A 20,339-nucleotide genomic window follows, 5' to 3' on the forward strand; every position below is an offset into this window, starting at 1 on the left:
TCCACGCTCCGATCTGTAGAACACCGGTTTTCTTTCTTGTGATAACGACATCCTCTTGAGTAGTCCCCGCCCGGAGATCCGAATGGGGGACTATTTTACCTCCGGAGTATTTTACCCAAGAGGACACCATCATTAACCATACACTAAAGCTCCGTGCCCTTGGGAAAAAATTACGGCTGTAGTTTCCCCTTGCTTTCAACCGTTCGCAGTACCAGCACAGCAAGGCCGTTTTGGTTAGAGTTACAAGGCCAGATCAGTCAATCATCCAGACTGTTGCCCCTGCAACTACTGAAAAGGCTGTTGCCCCTCTTCAGGAACCACGCTTTTGTCGGGCCTCTCAACAGATACCCCTGTGTTGTGGTTGCACCTACGGTACGTCTACCTATATCGCTGAGGCACGCAAGCCTCCCCACCAACGGCAAGGTCCATGGTTCATGGTTCAAGTGCTATCCATTTGCTAGCTCCTATCCCACCTGCGTGCGAAACCAAATGACAACTTACTAAGGCCGACTGGCTGCTTGACTCTTCCCTGGCGACCTTAGACGAACAACATTTCTCCAGGTGTGATGGCCAGATGGACTATCTTACAAATGTTAGCCCTACTGCTGCATAATATTAAATTCCCTGCACTTCTTTACCACACCATGTCCCGGCTTCTCAGGGGCTCAGCACTGATTTGCTGGGCACGTGCTTGGCGACCCCGGGGTTCTTGAGCTGGGAACTGGATAAACCTCTATAAAAGAGCCCTCGATGTCGAGGTGTGCTGTGTGCTGATGCATGGGAGTTGAGGTGGTGCAGTCATTAGTGGGCAACCTCTGGGGAACCTGATGCACCTCAGTTGTGCAAGGCATATTCAGGCATGCGGGGCTTTGTCTGAGTGGACCCTTATTTCCGTAGCTGCCCATGGGACCAAGATGCAACCCTCAAAATCATCATCATCTCCTCCCAAGGGAAAAAGTGTACTGCCTAGGAGTATTAACTTATATTCATCCAAAAGAACGAGAGAGGCTAGTCCTCCTGATAAGAGTACTTAGGACTGCAGTAACAGGGCTCGTGAAGTCATGAATTACAATGTGTTACTGGTGATAAAGAGGGAGGAGGGCTCATTTGAAAAAGTGTCCCCTATTATATCCACAAAGGTTTGGAAGATCTTGCTGGAACATTAAAATCTATAAAATGATTGCGTAATGGCCCACTGTTGGTTGAAACTAACAGGACATAGCAGGTAGACCTTCTGAAGACATCGCAGAAATGGGGTGACTATGATATCATTGCTGAGATGCACACCTCCCTCAGCTCCAGCAAGGGCGTTGTCACATGCCGAGATATCATGGACATGGACATAGCGGAACTGAAGGAAGAATGGCCATCCCAGGGAATAGTTGATGTGGAGTAACGAATGCTCAGGAATAATGGAGCAATTGAAAAGACTGCCACTTTCATTGTCACATTCAATTCTCCGACACTGCCTGAACATCTTATGGTGAGATTCCTTCGACTTAATGTTTGGCCTTACATTTCGAACCATATGTGGTGTTATAAATGCCAGCGTTTCGGCCATACAACCATGAGTTGTGGAGGTGAAGCAATCTGTGGGAACTCCAGAAAAGCCACTCATGACTCTGGGACTGACTGCTGTCTCCGGTGATCTGCATCAACTGCTCTGGGAATCACCCAGTCTGGAGCTGAGACTGCTCCGTTTTTGCTGAAGAACAAAAAGTACAGACAATAAAAGTGACCATGCGGATCCCCTGTGCCAAAGTCAAAAAAGAATGTAAGGTGATGAAACCCCCTGTCTTTGCCACCTCATATTCTTCCATGGTGCAGAAATCTACTACCGAGGCGGACGCTTTGACATAGGTGATGCCTAATGTGTCTGCATCCACCACAAGCATCTGTACTTGCACATGTACATGTCAAGGGAAAAAGAGTAAGGACAAAGCAATCTAGGCAGCTGCTCCAGGAAAGGCCAGCAACAGTTCTGCAGTGAGCATCTGGAAGGTACAAGAAAAGTAGGGTGCCTCTCTACCCCCCCTTTCCCCCTCATCCTCAAAGGGACATGGAGCAGGGAAACGCTCATGACATTGGGGTCAAAAGCTGTCCTGAGCACCGTCTTACATCATTCTTTCCTCTCTGACTGATGAGGAGGATATCATGGAGTTAGATGCCTTGAATCCAGGCAGCCCCTCCACTCCCCCTTGCTCTTCAAGTGATTCACCTTCCCGGTGCAAAGAGCGAGGTAATTTAAAACTGCACTGATGACATAGCTCCCATACTACAGTGGAACATGAATGGGTTCAGGACTCATGTGCAGGAACTGAAGCTCCTAGCACAGGCACGTCCCTTGTTCTTTTGTTTAGAAGAAATTCATTTTAAATATACAGATGTCCCTGTGCTACAGGGATAAATGCTATACCACAAGGATGACCTATTGGGGGAAAGGGCCAAGGGAGGTGTCGCAGTGTTTGTTACTAATATGCACCACTCCTCTGTTCTCCCCTTGGCTACTGACCTCCAAGCAGTTGCATTTCAAAATCAAGTGTCGAAGGATCACTGTTTTCACACTGTATTTACCTCCACAACATGCACTAGACTCTGAGGTTCTCAAGGATCGTATTGCACAACTCCTGTGATCATTCCTCCTCCTGGGAGACTTCAATGCCTATCATGTCCTGTGGGGCTCAACTAATACTTGCCCTTGGGGTTGGGTTTTGGAGGGCCTCATGACGTCTCACAAGCTGTGCGTCCTCAACACAGGTACTCGCACACATTTCTCTATTGCTGCTGGGTCATTCTCAGCCATCAACCTCTCTGTTATCCCACCCTTGCCAGATCTGTTCAGTGGAAGATCATTGACGACCTCCAAACAACAGCCAGACATTGCTCAGGCGATAGCTGAACATTTTCCACAAACTACTGCCAATGCAAGCCTGGATCCGGCATTTTTGTCGCTATTGTATGACTGTAGAGAGGGAAAAGTTGGACTTCAGGTCCAACAGTTCTGAGGCCTACAACTCCCCTTTCTCCATGTGGGAGCTCGAATCGGCACTGACTGAGACCAGTGACACTGCACCCGGACACGACCAAATCCAGTACTGCATGCTTCAACATTTACCAGCGGCATCAGAGGAATCCTCCTCGAATGTTTTAATCTAATACAGCAGACAGGCAACTTCCCCAACTCGTGGAGGGAGGTAATTCTGGTCCCTCTTCTCAAACCAGGAAGGGACTGCACATGTCCCAGAGCTGTGTTGGAAAGACCTGGAGCAAATGGTTAACTGTTGCCTGGTCAGGTTGTTAGAGACCAGGCAACTCCTTAGCCACTCACGCTGTGGATTCCGAATATTTCGGTCCATTGTCGACAATCTGACCCTCCTAGAGGCAGCTGTTCAGCAGGCTTTTCTCTGTAAACTTCACTGTATCGGCATAATCTTAGATATAAATAAGGCATGCGATACTGCTTTGAGGCACTGTATTCTCACACAACTGCATCAACCGGGCTTTCGTGGCCACCTCCCCATCTTCCTATGGTCTTTCCTGTCTCAGCGGTTTTTGAGGACCTGTGTTGATGACACACTGTGTGATCGATTTCAGCAGGATAATGGTGTCCCCCAGGGAAGTGTTTTAACTGTTACCCTCTTTGACACAACCATCAATAGTATAACATCTATAGTAAGGAGTCCAGTACAGTGCTGCTTATTTGTGGATGACTTTGCTGTTTTCTGTTCCTCCTCCAGTGTTGCAATGGTGATCTCAGTTGCAACTCACAGTGCGGCAGTTAGAGGAGTGGGCTGCAAAGACGGTTTTTCAGTTTCCTGTGTGTGTGTGTGTGTGTGTGTGTGTGTTTTCATTGTAATCGTTCTTGTCATATTTTTAATTTGCCTGTCTTGAATATGGAGGACACCATCCTACATTTTAGACACACAGTGCGGTTTCTGGGCCTAATTTTTGACTCCTGATTGCCGTGGTTACCACACCTGCAAGACCTGAAAGTGAGAACCCGGAAGGCACTGAACATCATCAAGTGCCTTAATCACAGGTCTTGGTGAGCAGAGAGGGCGCGTCTCCTTCAGTTTTATCGGACTTTTGTGCGTTCGTGGCTGGGCTATGGTTACACCATGTATGGTTCAGTGAGGCTCTCTTACTTGCATATCATTGACGCTGTCCATCATTAGGGGGTTTGACTGGCCACGGGTACTTATTGGACCAGTCCCACACCTAGCATCTCTGCTGAGGTGGGGGAACCACCACTTCCCATCCAATGCCAGCTCCTCATGGTGCATCAGTTGTGTAAGTTCCTTGCAGCTCCAACTTCATCCGCATACAATACTGTTGCTCATCCACCTCTGGAATGTCTTTTTTTCCATTCGCCCATAAGCCACGACGCCATTTGGGATCTGCATGCAGCATGTGCTGGAGTCACTCAGTGTGGAACCAGTTTGACCCCAAATCCAGCGTTTTAACCATCTTCCACCCTGGTTACTGGAGAGGCCCAGAATGATTTTAAATTTGATGTTATACAGGCGAAATAGCACTCATGCTTCCGTTTTTAACGTGACGTGCTTTGATATTTTATCAGAGTACCATGACCATTTAGCTGTTTTTACAGATGCGTCTAAATAGGGGCTCTGTTGGTTGCTCTGTTGTTTTCCTGGATCGAGTCCCCTAGGTTAAACTACCTCCAGAATTTACAGTCTTTGACGCAGAATTATATTTGATCTTGCAAACACTGGAGCATGTGAGATGTTCTCCTGGTGTTAGAGCTCTTGCCTGCTCAGATTCTCTGAATGCCCTTTACTCTCTCCAACGTTTGTATTTGGCAGATACAGTAACCCAGAATATCCGGTATGCCCTCCTACAATTACGACAACTGGGGAAGGAGGTGTCTTTGTGCTGGGTACGTGGGCACATTGGAATTGCGGGGAATGAAAGGGCCAATCGAGCACCCAAGGAGGCATGTCGTGTTCCTCTGGTATTTCGGTGTGCTATCCTCTTACATGCTATCACCTCACTGTTGAGGCACAAAGTTGTGTGTCGATGGGAAGACGAGTTGCTGGCAGTAACCAATAACAAGCTCCAGGTCATCAAGTCCGCAACTCGGCCGTGGAGTACTTCCTTCCAGCCATGTCGGCAATACAAGGTCCTTCTTACACGTCTTCGCGTAGGCTGCAGCCCTATGACACGTGGATTCTTACTCCAGCGAGAGTATCCTCCACTCTGTGATGCTTGTGGCATACAGATTATGGTGTGCCACATTTTATTGGACTTATCTGCAGACCAGTGGACTGCGGTGAATTTGCTGGCAGGTGTAATGATCAAACGAGTGTGGTTAGGGTTTTAAAGTTTTTTGAACTGTCCAACGTTTTTAACAAGATTTTAGGGAGATGTTCTTAAGTTCTCAAAGGGTGGCTGGCTGACCCTAGATTTTTGTAAGTGGTCAGCCAGTCACATTTCCCTGTGCTTTTCTTTTAGTTCTTCTGTGTTTTGTTTCTCTTTCTTGATTAGCTCTCTTCCCCCCTACTTGGTTTTAGTGCACATGAGAGCGTGTGTGATACAGAGTGACTGTGTGATCATTTCGAGTGCATTTCGGGCAATATCCTTGTTTTCTCAGAATTATGAGTGCTACAATGGCACCTTTACTATGAGAGACCTAGATCACGCTCTAACGTCATCCTGATCCACCGTCCCAGGCATGGACGCTGTTCACTTTCAGATGTTGCAGTACCTGTCTCTTGTGAGCAAGCACTTTCTTCTTAATACGTACAACCACGTCTGGGCAGAGGGCGTGTTTCCCAGATGCTGGCGTGAAGCCGCTGTCATACCCATACCTAAGCCCAGTAAGGACAAACACCTTCCTCCTAGCTACTGCCCCATCTCTCTCGCCAGCTGTGTTTTCAAGGTGATAGATCATATGATTCATGCCCTGCTGGTACAATGGCTTGGGTCTTGCAATTTACTAACCACTGACTGGATTCGAGCGTGCCGTTCTGCAATTGACCATCTCGTCACTTTGTCCACCCATGCCATGAATGGTTTTCTGTTGAAGTCCTAGATTTTGGCCATATTTTTCGATTTGGAGAAAGCCTATGACACCTGCTGGAGGACTGCTAGCCTCTGTACTCTCTACCCGTGGGGCTTACGTGGCCGTCTGTGCCATTTCCCTGAGGAATTTTTGTCAGACTGAGTTTTCAAGGTGCGTGTGGGTTCTGCCTTGTTAGACACCTTTATCCAGGAAAATGGTGTGCTTCTTGGATCCATCCTGAGTGCCGTCCTCTTGGGTATTGCCATTAACCTTAAAATGGCCTGTCTCCTGCTGGGCATCCCTGGCTCCCTTTTTGTTGACGATTTTGCAATCTGTTGCAGTTTTCCATGGACTTGTCTCATTGAATGGCGTCTCGATGATCTTTACTCATTGAATGTTGACAATGGCTTTTGTGTTTCCACTGACAAAACAATTTTTATGAATTTCTGGTGGCGCAATTGGTTTCTCCCACCATCTTTACATTTTGGGCCTGTTGCTCTTCCAGTCGTTGAAGCTATGTAATTCCTGGGGCTCGTGCTTGATAGGAAACACTCTTGGTCCTCCCATGTGTCTTACCTAGCAGCCCATTGTACACAGTACCCCAGTGTCCTATGTGTCTTCAATGGTGCTTCCTGGGGTGCAGATCGAACCACTCTCTTCTGTTTGTAACAGTCCCTTGTTTGTTCAAAACTAGACTATTAGTACATCGTTTATGCATCTACACATCTGTCCCTCTTACACGGTCTCAATACTATCCACCATCGTGGCATCCGTTTGGCCACTGGTGCCCTTTACACTAGCCTGTTTGGGTGTCTGTATGCAGAAGCTGCTGAACTACTGCTGTCCTACCGCCATGACTTTCTTCTTAGCAGGTATGCTTGCCATTTGTCTGCCATGCGTGGTCACCTGTCCTACACTTCCTCCTTCAATGACACTTGTGATTGCCAGTATGGGGTGCGCCCCTCTTCCCTGTTACCTCCTGAAGTCCGCTTTTAGCACTTGCAACGGCAGTTTAACTTCACACTACCTACAGCTTTCCCAGTGGGTGTGAACCCTTCACCGCCTTGGCTTCATGAAGCGGCCCATATTAACCTTGGCCTTCATTTGATTCCTAAGGATGCTACTCCAGCCTCACTCTGTCGCCTTCAATTTCACAAACTTTGCATGGAACTTTGCAATAGTACATTTATATATACTGATGACTCTCGGACTGACCATGGGGTCTGGTGTGCCTTTGTCATTGGCACCCGTGTCTGTCGATATTGGCTTCTGGCACATTGCACAGTATTTACAGCAGAGCTCTTCGCCTTGTATCAGGCCACAGAGTACATCCAGTGACACAGGCAGTCCAATTGTGTCATCTGCTCAGACTCGGCACCCTTCAAAGCCTCTGTGCACTGTACACAGCCCATCCCTTAGTGCAATGGGTACAGGAAAACAGTCACTTGTTCACATGTGATGGGGCCACTGTGCTGCTTATGTGGGTTCCTGGTCATGTCAGTCTGACAGAAAACGAGGCTGCTGATGCTGCTACCAAGGCTGCAGTCCTCGTACCTCAGACCATTAGTTCTCATACTTCCTCCGATGATCTGTGTGTTGCCATTTGTCAGGAGATGGTGTCACTTTGGTATTGCCACTGGTGTTCCCTTCGTGGGAACAAGCTCCAGGTTAGTAAGCGTCTTCCACCAGTTTGGACAACCTCCCCTCGGCCCTCCCGCTGTGAGGGGGTCATTTTAACTAGGTTGTATATTGGGCACTGCCTTTTTAGCCTTAGTCATTTGTTAAGTGTGCTTCCCCCCACATTGTACACATTGTGCCCAAGTTTTCACTGTCCACAATTTCCTGACGGTATTCTCATTTTTTAACTGTCAATGTTCCCACTTGTGTTTGTTGTTTGAGTTATGAGCCGTTTTAGCATTTTACTTTTTATCCATTGTAGCAATAAGGTGAAGGCCATTTAAATTTTAGTTCTTGACCCCTATTTCTCTGTGGTGTATTTTGTAGACCTTTCTCCATGTCCCTGTTTTAGCTGTCTTCTCGTACGTCAATTTGGATCGATGTCTAGTCGTTTTTTAATGCCTCTCTGTTTTCATATTCTATAGTTTTGATATGAGCATGTATGACCCTACTTGTTTTTGCACCCTAAAACAAAACAAACAATCAATCCACTTTGCAACTGCCATAAGATAATGTGGATCTCTCCAGATCACTGTAAATCAAATGGATTGCATAGCTGGGAGTTTTGTAACACTCTGCTCAATGTCAGAAATAAGAGAGGAACATATGTTGGAAGTGAGCATCACCTAGCTTTGGTTGAGTTCAGGTTAAGGGTAGCTGCAAACAGAACCAACCTCAATCACAGGAACCACAAAGTAGATGTGGTAAGATTAAAAGACCAACGCACCGAACAAAAATTTGCACTTGAACTACAAAACAGATTCCATTCCAGTACTCTGTGAAGGAAACTTTGTGCAGGAAGGAAGAAAGATGGGTTGGCGAAAAGTTAGAAACAGCTATTTAGATGTTGGAGACAACATATTAGGATTTAAGAGACATCAAAGGAAAGTACGGATCTCCGATGACATGATGAGTGAAATTAACCACAAGAAAGAACCAAAAAGAAGTTAAATCTTTGTAAAATAGAGCATGGAAGACTGAAGTGTATAAAGAATACATGGAGGAAAAAAAAGAGTGAAAATAGGGATAAGGTGAGATGAAGGGAAATGGATAGATGAGCAGTCACAGGTAGTAGAAGAGCAGCAAGATGGGAATGTAAATGAACTGCACAATATCACCAAACGGCTGTCAGTGAAGATCATTAGAAATGAAGGACCAATTAAGAGCAAGAATTGGGGGAGGGGGTGATTACAACCCAACAGACACAGCCACAAAGATGGGAGGATCATTTCAAGGAGCTGTTAAATTGTGACAGTGGTCAAGAACAAGAGGTGAGATATGTTTCAGAGTAAGTCGAAGTAGATCAAGATAAAAATCTGCTGTGACCCAAAACAGATGAAACTGGGATTGCTTTGAGAAGCATAAAAAAACAAAGGTGCCATGCTTGGACTGGACTGGAGCTCTTAAAAGCCAATATGGAAACTAATATTAGAATGCTCTACTCCTTGTTGAAACATATTTGGTTCGAAGAGTAATCCCTAATGGAGTGGGAAAACGGGTTGGTGATAAACCTGCCAAAAGAGGGGCAAAGCTCCAAAAACAGGGAAATTTATCGGATTGTAACACAGATGGAGACATTCACTTAATTCCTTTATCTGAGTAAATAGTGATAGTAGATGATGGAGCTGGTGACAATGTGTAGAACGACTAAAGAAGGCCTCAATACAGTTTTATCCAGCATGGTGAAAGAGAAGCATTACATGCAAAACTAAAATTTATATTTTTCATGCAAATGTGAAGGATGCACTGTTTGCCAGTAAAGATTGGAAAGTAAACAAGAAGATAACACCACAGTTACAGAGCTCCATAAATATCTCCAGCACATTATGAATATCTTGGGGCCAGAATTAATTAGTAATGAATATCTATGGAGCAAAACAAACCACATACGTATAGTAAATCAGGCACTTGAGAATAAGTAGAGATCTATGGGACACAGACTGGGAAAACCAGATAGAGCAGTAGAGAAGAAAGCATTGGACTGGAATGCCCAGGGAACAAGGAAGAAATACACACTTAGTTGTACATAGAGGAGGACAGTGGAAGGGGAAGCAAGAAGATTTGGGCAGAATTCAGGGATATGGCCAAAGAGACAGATGGACGAGTTTCTCCGAATGCCCTATGCCCACGTAAGGGCCACAGGAATGAAGTGAAGTCAAGTAGGTCATCACAAAAACAACCACTTATTTGCAGATGATTTATTATAATCACGTGTAAGATATGCATATCATTATTTTGTTACCATAGTTGATCCACTTTTTGATAGACACACTGAGAGCCAACTGTGTCTATACTTTGCCCTGATGACTCAGTTATTTTCTCTATGGCCACAACAGTCTAATAATAAAAACTGCTTATAAACACTCAGTGGTGCTGCAGTCATAGAGGTTTTGTGAGGAGTAGGAGTAGGAGTAGGAGTAGGAGTAGGGGATTGTCTCTAGATTGAAAGTACAATCAAATAGAGATATAAAAAATATACTTGTTGAAGAGTGGCAGAGGGAGTTTGCAGAAAATATTAAGTTTATGGCTAAATTTTTCATCAATGTAATAAAGGAACAGGAAGCACTGAAGGGAATGAGACAGTGGGAATTTATTAGGGAATTCAAACAGGACCTCAGGTCAAGGATGTGAGGAGAGGTGAGATGGAAAGGGAAATACTTTTCTCCATTCCCTGTCCTCTCCTATTCCAGATAAACGAGTCTGTAAAATTTCTCCATTGGTTTTCTGCGTATTCATTTGTAGCTCTTTGTTATTCTGTAATTCATACGCTATCTTTTGTATGAACATTTGATGGCAGTTTAATGTTAGAAGGTTGGATATGTGTTACTTTCAGCCCTGATGTGACATATGTATATTTTGGAGGAAAAAAAAATTTGCTAGAGTTATATATAATTTTTCATCGGTGGATAGCTAGAATTGCTTTAGGTACAAGATCTTCTCTTCAGAAGATACAAGAATCTTCTGAATTACTGCTATTATTATTATTGTTGTAATACTGATTACTAATGATGACAGTGATAAACATTTATCTGTGAAATACTGAACAGACATTGTGTCACAAATGGATGCATCAATGTTATGCTGCTTTTTTTCCTGTGTTCTAGGCATGATGACCTCAAGCAGATGCTGGATAGCAACAAAGATGGTCTCAAACTGGAAGCCATGAAAAGGATTATTGGGGTAATAACAATTACAAATTTAAATGATTTAAGAATAACGGTAACAATTCACTGAACAGTAAAGGCATTAAGTCATTGACAGGCACATAAGTCAGTCTGGAAACTTTGCTAGTTTTTCGACAAATCTCTTTTTCAGCTAGAGCACACATTCACCCCCCCCCCCCCCCTCACTCCCCTCTCCCACCCCTTGTGTAGTCCTCATATACATTCTTTCCACTTTTCTGCTTTCCCTTCTTTGGTTATTACTGGCTTACCATCTGTGTTCTTGATATTTATTCAGCTGCTTCTCTTTGTCCAAAGATATCTTCAGTTTACCTATACGCAACACTGATCTTTCCCCTTGTCATACATGTTTCTACTGTCTAGCATTTGTCCTCTTAATTGCATTTGTGTAGCCATTTTACATTTTCTGTCAATCTCCTTTTTAGACATTGTATTCCCTGTTTGCTGCTCATTTGCTGCATTTTCATATTTTATATATCTCTCTGCTCCTTCTGTCTGAGTCATTTGCTCTTCCTTTTTATCTTGCCCCAGGATATCCCTCTCTTGTCCCTAGTGAATGAACTATTAGCAGCGAAAGCAGGTAGTATTGCTCCTTTTAATGTTAGATTTATGTATTGGGAATATCATACATTTCACCTCCAGAAGATAAGTACTAGCCAGCAGTTCTGTCTCAAATTAATTAGTTTCTTGATTAAATTTTTCTTTGATACAGTTAAAGGCAATATCTCATGTGATCTAAGGATACAAAAGGGGAACGTTTTCTAAATACAAAAGATAGGACAGGAATAAGATTAAATTTAGAGTGGGAAACATTAAATATGGAGTCCTGCAAGGTTCAATGCTTCGCCTGCCCCCATTGTTAGGTAAATTATTTATATGTGACATCGGAGAACTATCCAAAAATCATAATATTTGCTGCTGATATAAATATATCAAAAAAGGCTCAAACTCATCCATACAAGAAGTAGCCAGGAGAGAGTGGAACGGGTTTACAACTGGTTGCAGCTAACAGTTTAACTGTTAATGTTACAAAGACTCCTGCAACAATACCAAATGAATAAGTTACTTACAGGTGCCAGAACATCAACAGTGTAGGAAAAAATAGATTGCTACTTACCATAAAGAAGACACATTAAGTTGCTGACAGGCACAATTAAGTCACACAAAGTTTATGGCTGTATGTAAGTGTTTTTCACTGTGCCTGTCTGCAACTTAATGTGTCTTCCTCATGGTAAGTAACACTCTTATCTTTTCATACAGTGGTGATATTCCTGCCTGGAGTTTCCATTGTTTGATTTTACAGGTGCCAGAAGTGGGAATCAATGAGTATACACTGGATGAGGCTGTGTGTGGAGTTCCCAGACATCCAGATGGATAATAAACTGAGATGGCACCAGCATGTGAACAAGTTAACCAAGAACTCAGTTTTTCCTGCTTTGCTCTCAGAAATCTCTCTCACTCTGTTGGACTGCAGTCAGGATTCCTGGCATACTTTGCATTCGTGTACTGTGTTCTGTCATATTACATGATTTTCTGAGGCATTGCAGAGAAGACAAGAAAAGTATTTATTCTACAGAAGTGTGCAATAAGAATGTTGTGTGAAGATGATAACTGAACACCTTGCAGACGCCTCTTCAAGCACCTAAAGTTGTTACACTTACACATTAATATATATACAGTGTACTCCCAGTAATTCATTTGTGGATTATTCGCGCATCTAAAAAGTAAAAGTGCAATATTTTCCTGTAGCAAACAGCAATAAATGACTCGCTTTGTGACAATGAGTACCATTCCCATTGTCAGCCTGTTCTGTGTAAATAAATAAAAAAAGGTCAGTTTTCTGATGTTAATTGGCCCATAAGCGATGTTAATTGGCCCATAAGTGTTAACAAAGCAAGTTAAAAGAAGTTGTAAAAGAGATGATGGAGAAATGAAAGAAATGTGTTGAAATTAAAACAAAAATTACAATTAATTGAAAGATTTGAGAAAAGGGGAGGGGGCACACTGCTGCGAAACCAATTGCTGATTATGGCATTGGAATTCAGACTGTTCAGGACACCAAAAAGAATAAGCAAAAAATTCAGATTTTTATCAGGAAATTCAGTTCTATTTCTGGAACGTACGTTGAAAAGCATGAAGAGATCTATAGTTGATGAATTGTATGCTGCTCTTTTGCAGTCGTTTAGTCAAAAATGAGCAGAAGGTGTGACGGTTTCAGGTGCAATGTGTGCTGCAAAAGCTAAATTTTTTCATGAAGCTCTAGTGTTAGAGGGAGAATGTAATGCCTCGTGTGCATGGCTATCCAGCTTCAAACATCATCACAGGATTCATTAATTTATTGTGCCAGGAGAGCAGCTTAGCTCAAATGTTGGGGCACCTGATTCCTTCTGGGAGAGTGTCAGAAATTTGTAGAATAAGAGAATTTCATACCAGACAAAATTTGTAATGCAGATGAAAGTGGTCTGTGTTGGAAATGTCTACCAATCCGATTCCTTGCTTATAAGAGTGAAATTTATGCCCCTGAATATAAGTTGTCTAAAGAACACATTACAATTTTGTGCATCACTAATGCTTCTGGGAACTATTAAGTAAAACTACTAGTGATTGGAGCTGGTCTACTGGTGGTGATGATTTGGTGGGCTTCTGGAAGGAGTTAACAATTCTAGGTGCTGTACATGGGATTTATGATGCCTGGCACAAAATCGAGCCACGATCGATCATGGAGGAAAATTCTTCCAGGCATAGAAGAAAGTGATTTTCAAAGGTTTCAGTGATGAAGAAATAAAAGCTGCCCAGATAATGAATCTTCAATGGATTTAAGTGGTTTTGAAGATGTTGATGCAGAAGAAAACTTGACTGAGTGGCTCAAGATCAAGGCATGTAAAGCCAGCTTCCAGTACATGAACAATGCTGAAATTGTGACTATTGCCTGACAGCAAAACAAAGAGGACATTGAATGTGAAAGTTGGTGTGAAGACAGTAACATTCTCAGTTGTTGTACCACACTGGAGTGTGTTGATGCTCTTCTAGATTATATAGACCAGAGAGGGTTTTGGGACAGTGAATTATTGCTGCCAGAAAAATTTGGAATACTAAATGAAAAAAATGTCAACTCCTCTTGGAAGCAGACCGGCATATCAAATTATGTCAAGAAGACAGGCCTACAGTACCTAAGCACGGAACTTGGATAAGCTTTCGAATAAGAAATTCCTGTTCAAAAATATTTCGATTATTCAGGGTAATTGTGGTTAGTAATAACCTTGAATTTTTAGGATGAACTCATCAGTTAACCACAATACTATAAGGAAAAATAATGAATTTGTCTGTGGGGTGGGGAATGCAGTTTTACAGTATGATGCAAAAGTTTATAATATAACAGTTTTCCAGTGGATGTCGGGCAGGAAATTGAAAATCTCCAAATATTTCAAACAAAGTAAAAGAATACCTCATCAGCCATGACTTCCACAATTTATCACAATACTTGAACTTGAGTGTAAATTATGTCCAACTCTAATATTTTGTATTTGATAGGTCTTGACTTTGCTACTATATGGAAAGCTTGTAGTGGTATTTATAAAGTTTCTTAAATTTTTGTTTCAATGTTTGGTAGAAACAGTGTTGACCAGTGGAGGAGGAGGAGGAGGAGGAGGAGGAGGAGTAGGAGTAGGAGTAGGAGTAGGAGTAACAGCAACAGCAACAGCATCCTCCTCCCACCTTTCTACAGCCCCCCAAGGGGCTGTTTTGCTCCTTACATTCGTATACAAAGTAATCTAGATGTACTGACCATAATTATAGTTTGAGTAGATTAGTGATAGGCAGATTGTTTAAAGTTGTTATACTTTACAGAAGCAGCCAGCAATGACTACCTCTGCCTGTTAATGTATAACTTGACTCATTTCTCATCTCTGAAGGCTGCCCTTCATGGCAGAATTTACAGAGCATGATGTGAGAATGTACGAGTTTATGAAATTAGTGCTATGTCAAGTTTAAAATATTCATCATTCCACCATATGACTCTGGTCTGATGGTTGTGACTCATGATTGTTGTAGTTTCCTTGAATGAGTTGTCATATGATTTTGTAATGAAATCTGTGGGCAGTTACTACTCTCAATCCTTTTTAGACTGAACAAGTGTTTCATGTGGAATAGCATTGCTACTGTTGGAAATTACACTCCAAAAATAAGAATAAATGACAGGTTCATTTGTTCTGCTTTCGTTTATATTATTTGCCAATAATTTGTTTCTTCTAGTTTTAAGGTGTGTTTTTTTTTTTTATTTTCCAGGACGTCCTTTCTTGCATGTAGATTTGGTACCTCACATTGTTTCATACAGATACATATTTCTCTGAAATTTGCCATGTGATCTACCTGTCTTTTTTCAGATGGTTGCAAAAGGAAGAGATGCATCTGATCTTTTTCCAGCAGTTGTTAAAAATGTTGTTTCAAAGAACATTGAAGTGAAAAAATTAGTATATGTATATTTAGTGAGATATGCTGAAGAACAACAGGATTTAGCATTGTTATCTATCTCTACCTTTCAAAGAGCTTTGAAGGTAAGAATAAAAAGTTATTTGAGATAAATTACCTGTGTAAATTATGAGAAAATAACAGCTCATTTACATCAAATTTTGATATGTAATGGTTTATCCTTGGCTGAAAGTGCCATATGCTAGTTACTAACACTAGTTATTAAGCAATGCAAGCCCCATGAGGAGCATAAAAATGCAAACACTGAGTGAGTAATATTCACCAGAGTAATATTCACCAGCTTGTTCACAAATACAGGTTACAATAGCCTGCATGCTATGCAAACTCGCCATCACTATGTCTGCTGCCCTACTGTGAATAATTACAAACTTATCAAGTCCAAACAGTGTGTGTCAAGAAAGACTAATGCTTCATCGGATCCTCAGTTAGTTAAACAGCTTTCTTGTTGACAGTTTACTATGAGCAGGTGGCCAGCAACTCAGCTGTGGAAGGTGGCAGTTTTGTGTGCACGTGTGCGTGTGCGTACGCGTGCGCGCGCGCGCTCTTGCCCTTAGCCCTTACAGACTCTTCAATTTCTTAAGCACAATTCATTTTTGAGACTTCCAACTTTCTGTATTAAAATACTTTACTCATTTACAAGCTTATAATCCGCGAGATTTTTCGAATGTCGTGTAAAGAGTTATTTCATGAAGCAAATTAAAGAGTAATGTTCATAGTTACATTTGTCAAAGAATTTCGAGTTTATATGGTAGAACAGTCAGTGTATGTATGAAAAGCTGTGCGGAAATGTCATGTATAGTTTTGTATAGATCTGAAAACTTTTACTTTTCAGATATTGTATAGTCATTTCATAACTTATAATATGGTAACAGGTATTTCAGCATATAAATGATAAAGTTGGGACCAAGAGCTATTCATTTGTGGAGGAATAATTGGTGATGCATAGACACACAAAGTCCAAAAAGTCTCACAAATTTAGTCTCTCTCTCTCTCTCTCTCTCTCTCTCTCTCTCTCTCTCTCTCTCTCTCTCTCTCTCTCCCCCCCCCCCCACCCCTCCCCCCCCTCCCTCCCCCTCCCATATAAACATGCATGCAGGAGAACGAGAGAGAGAGAGAGAGAGAGAGAGAGAGAGAGAGAGAGAGAGAGAGAGAGAGAGAGAGATCCTTCACAGAGGCCACAGACAAACATGTAGATTTAATCAGATACGAACAATCATGCACAAAGGACTGTGGCATACTGCTTGCAAGGGCTTTTAACACAATTTAATTTGTATTTTGAATTTAGTTGGCTTAAGCGCTATTAACAGTAAGCATTATAATTATAGTTAATAGTTGGTTGGTTGGTTTGTTTCATGTTCCACGGTTCATTCACGTGATAAATTGTAATGATGTGAAACAATTCATTTACATCCTTGTTGAAAATTAATTTGTAAAATTTGCTGCATGCTGAACATCTATATAGCAATTCCTACCCGCCATCTTTTACGCATTATAGTAATAGAAATTTTTCTCTGGAGTGGAAGAAGTTGTCAGGTAGAAACTTTTTCAGTTTGTTTCCAAAATTTACTTTGCTGTCTGTCAGACATTTTATATATCTGGGTAAGCTACCGTAAATTTTAGTACCGACATTTTGCACCCATTTTTGTGCTAAAGATAACTGTAATGTGGAGCAATTAATGTAGTTCTTGTGTCTGGTATTGTAATTATGTCCATCATTGTTCTTTTTGAACTGCAATGGATTGTTTACAACAAACTTCATGAGGGAACAAAAATACTGTGAAGCAGTAGCCAGAATGTCCAACTCTGTAAACAGATGAATACAAGATGGTCCAGCACATTTTTGAGCAATGTAGACTTTCTTTCTTAGAGAAGAGTTACATCTGAACATTATTCCATATGCCATTATTGAATGAAAATATGCAAAATATGTCAAATTACAGATTTATCTCTTTCCAAGAGTGGCATTGATTCTACATTCAAATGCGGCTGAATTAAGTTGTTTTAGGAGTTCCAAAATGTACTTTTTCCAGTTTAAATTCTCATTAATATGGACATAATACTTTAACACAATTTAAACCATAAGTTTCTATGATTTGCTTGTCCCTTGTTGAAGACCTTGACTTTCACCACATCCCTGAAGGTTCTTCTTCTTGATGGAATATGTTGTTGTTGTTGTGGTCTTCAGTCCTGAAACTGGTTTGATGCAACTCTCAATGCTACTCTATCCTGTGCAAGCTTCTTCATCTCCCAGTACCTACTGCAACCTACATCCTTCTGAATCTGCTTAGTGTAGTCATCTCTTGGTCTCCCTCTACGATTTTTACCCTCCACGCTGCCATTCAGTACTAAATTGGTGATCTCTTGATGCCTCAGAACATGTCCTACCAACCGATCCCTTCTTCTGGTCAAGTTGTAACACAAACTTCTCTTCTTCCCAATCTAATTCAATACTTTTTCATTAGTTATGTGATCTACCCACCTTATCTTCAGTATTCTTCTATAGCACCACATTTCGAAAGCTTCTATTCTCTTCTTGTCCAAACTAGTTATCGTCCATGTTTCACTTCCATACATGGCTACACTCCAAAGAAATACTTTCAGAAACGACTTCCTGATACATAAATCTACATTCGATGTTAACAAATTTCTCTTCTTCAGAAACGCTTTCCTTGCCATTGCCAGTCTACATTTTATATCCTCTCTACTTCGACCATCATCAGTTATTTTACTTCCTAAATAGCAAAACTCCTTTAGTACTTTAAGTGTCTCATTTCCTAATCTAATTCCCTCAGCATCACCCGATTTAATTTGACTACATTCCATTATCCTCGTTTTGCTTTTGTTGATGTTCATCTTATATCCTCCTTTCAAGACACTGTCCATTCCGTTCAACTGCTCTTCCAAGTCCTTTGCCGTCTCTGACAGAAATACAATGTCATCGGCGAACCTCAAAGTTTTTACTTCTTCTCCATGAATTTTGATACCTACTCCACATTTTTCTTCTGTTTCCTTTACAGCTTGCTCAATATACAGATTGAATAACAACGGGGAGAGGCTACAACCTTGTCTCACTCCTTTCCCAACCACTGCTTCCCTTTCATGTCCCTCGACTCTTATGACTGCCATCTGTACAAATTGTAAATAGCCTTTCGCTCCCTGTATTTTACCCCTGCTACCTTCAGAATTTGAAACAGAGTATTCCAGTCAACATTGTCAAAAGCTTTCTCTAAGTCTACAAATGCTAGAAACTTAGGTTTGCCCTTCCTTAATCTAGCTTCTAAGATAAGTCGTAGGTTCAGTATTGCCTGTGTTCCAACATTTCTACGGAATCCAAACTGATCTTCCCCGAGGTCGGCTTCTACTAGTTTTTCCATTCGTCTGTAAAGAACTCGCGTTAGTATTTTGCAGCTGTGACTTATTAAACTGATAGTTTGGTAATTTTCACATCTGTCAACACCTGCTTTCTTTGGGATTGGAATTATTATATTCTTCTTGAAGTCTGAGGGTATTTCGACTGACATATTGCTCACCAGATGGTAGAGTTTTGTCAGGACTGGCTCTCCCAAGGCCGTCAGTAGTTCCAATGGAATGTTGTCTACTCCAGGGGCCTTGTTTCGACTCAGGTCTTTCAGTGCTCTGTGAAACTCTTCACGCAGTATCGTATCTCCCATTTCATCTTCATCTACATCCTCTTCCATTTCCATAATATTGTCCTCAAGTACATCGCCCTTGTATAGACCCTTTATATACTCCTTCCACCTTTCTGCTTTCCCTTCTTTGGTTAGAACTGGGTTTCCATCTGAGCTCTTAATATTCATACAAGTGGTCCTCTTTTCTCCAAAGGTCTCTTTAATTTTCCTGTAGGCAGTATCTATCTTACCCCTAGTGAGATAAGCTTCTACATCCTTACATTTGCCCTCTAGCCATCCCTGCTTAGCCATTTTGCACTTCCTGTCGATGTCATTTTTGAGACGTTTGTATTCCTTTTTGCCTGCTTCATTTACTGCATTTTTATATTTTCTCCTTTCATCAATTAAATTCAATATTTTTTCTGTTACCCAAGGATTTCTACTAGCCCTCGTCTTTTTACCTACTTGATCCTCTGCTGCCTTCACTACTTCATCCCTCAAAGCTACCCATTCTTCTTCTATTGTATTTCTTTCCCCCATTCCTGTCAATTGCTCCCTTATGCTCTCCTTGAAACTCCGTACAACCTCTGGTTCTTTTAGTTTATCTGGGTCCCATCTCCTTAAATTCCCACCTTTTCGCAGTTTCTTCAGTTTTAATCTACAGTTCATAACCAACAGATTATGGTCAGAGTCCACATCTGCCCCTGGAAATGTCTTACAATTTAAAACCCGGTTCCTAAATCTCTTTCACACCATTATATAATCTATCTGAAACCTGTCAGTATCTCCAGGCTTCTTCCATGTATACAGCCTTCTTTTATGATTCTTGAACCAAGTGTTACCTATGATTAAGTTGTGCTCTGTGCAAAATTCTACCAGGCGGCTTCCTCTTTCATTTCTTTGCCCCAGTCCATATTCACCTACTACGTTTCCTTCTCTCCCTTTTCCTACTACCGAATTCCAGTCACCCATGACTTAAATTTTCGTCACCCTTCACTATCTGAATAATTTCTTTTATTTGATCATACATTTCTTCAATTTCTTCGTCATCTGCAGAGCTAGTTGCCATATAAACTTCTACTACTGTAGTAGGTGTGGGCTTCGTATCTATCTTGGCCACAATAATGCGTTCACTATGTTGTTTGTAGTAGCTTACCCGCATTCCTATTTTCCTATTCATTATTAAACCTACTCCTGCATTACCCCTATTTGATTTTGTGTTTATAACCCTGTATTCACCTAACCAGAAGTCTTGTTCCACCTGCCACTGAACTTCACCAATTCCCAATATATCTAACTTTAACCTATCCATTTCCCTTTTTAAATTTTCTAACCTACCTG

General features: G+C 41.7%; 1 protein-coding gene across 1 annotated transcript in view; it reads left to right on the forward strand.

Moving 5' to 3' along the window:
- Positions 1–20,339, forward strand: part of LOC126281547 (AP-3 complex subunit beta-2) — a 223,057-nt gene that overhangs the window by 29,969 nt on the left and 172,749 nt on the right. Inside the window, exons 2-3 of the mRNA XM_049980608.1 lie at positions 10,804–10,879; positions 15,264–15,434. Of these exons, the coding sequence (XP_049836565.1) occupies positions 10,804–10,879; positions 15,264–15,434 (247 nt within the window). The remainder of the gene's footprint in view (positions 1–10,803; positions 10,880–15,263; positions 15,435–20,339) is intronic.

The sequence above is a fragment of the Schistocerca gregaria genome, chromosome 7 (genome assembly GCF_023897955.1).
Source record: "Schistocerca gregaria isolate iqSchGreg1 chromosome 7, iqSchGreg1.2, whole genome shotgun sequence".
NCBI classification, from domain to species: domain Eukaryota; kingdom Metazoa; phylum Arthropoda; class Insecta; order Orthoptera; family Acrididae; genus Schistocerca; species Schistocerca gregaria.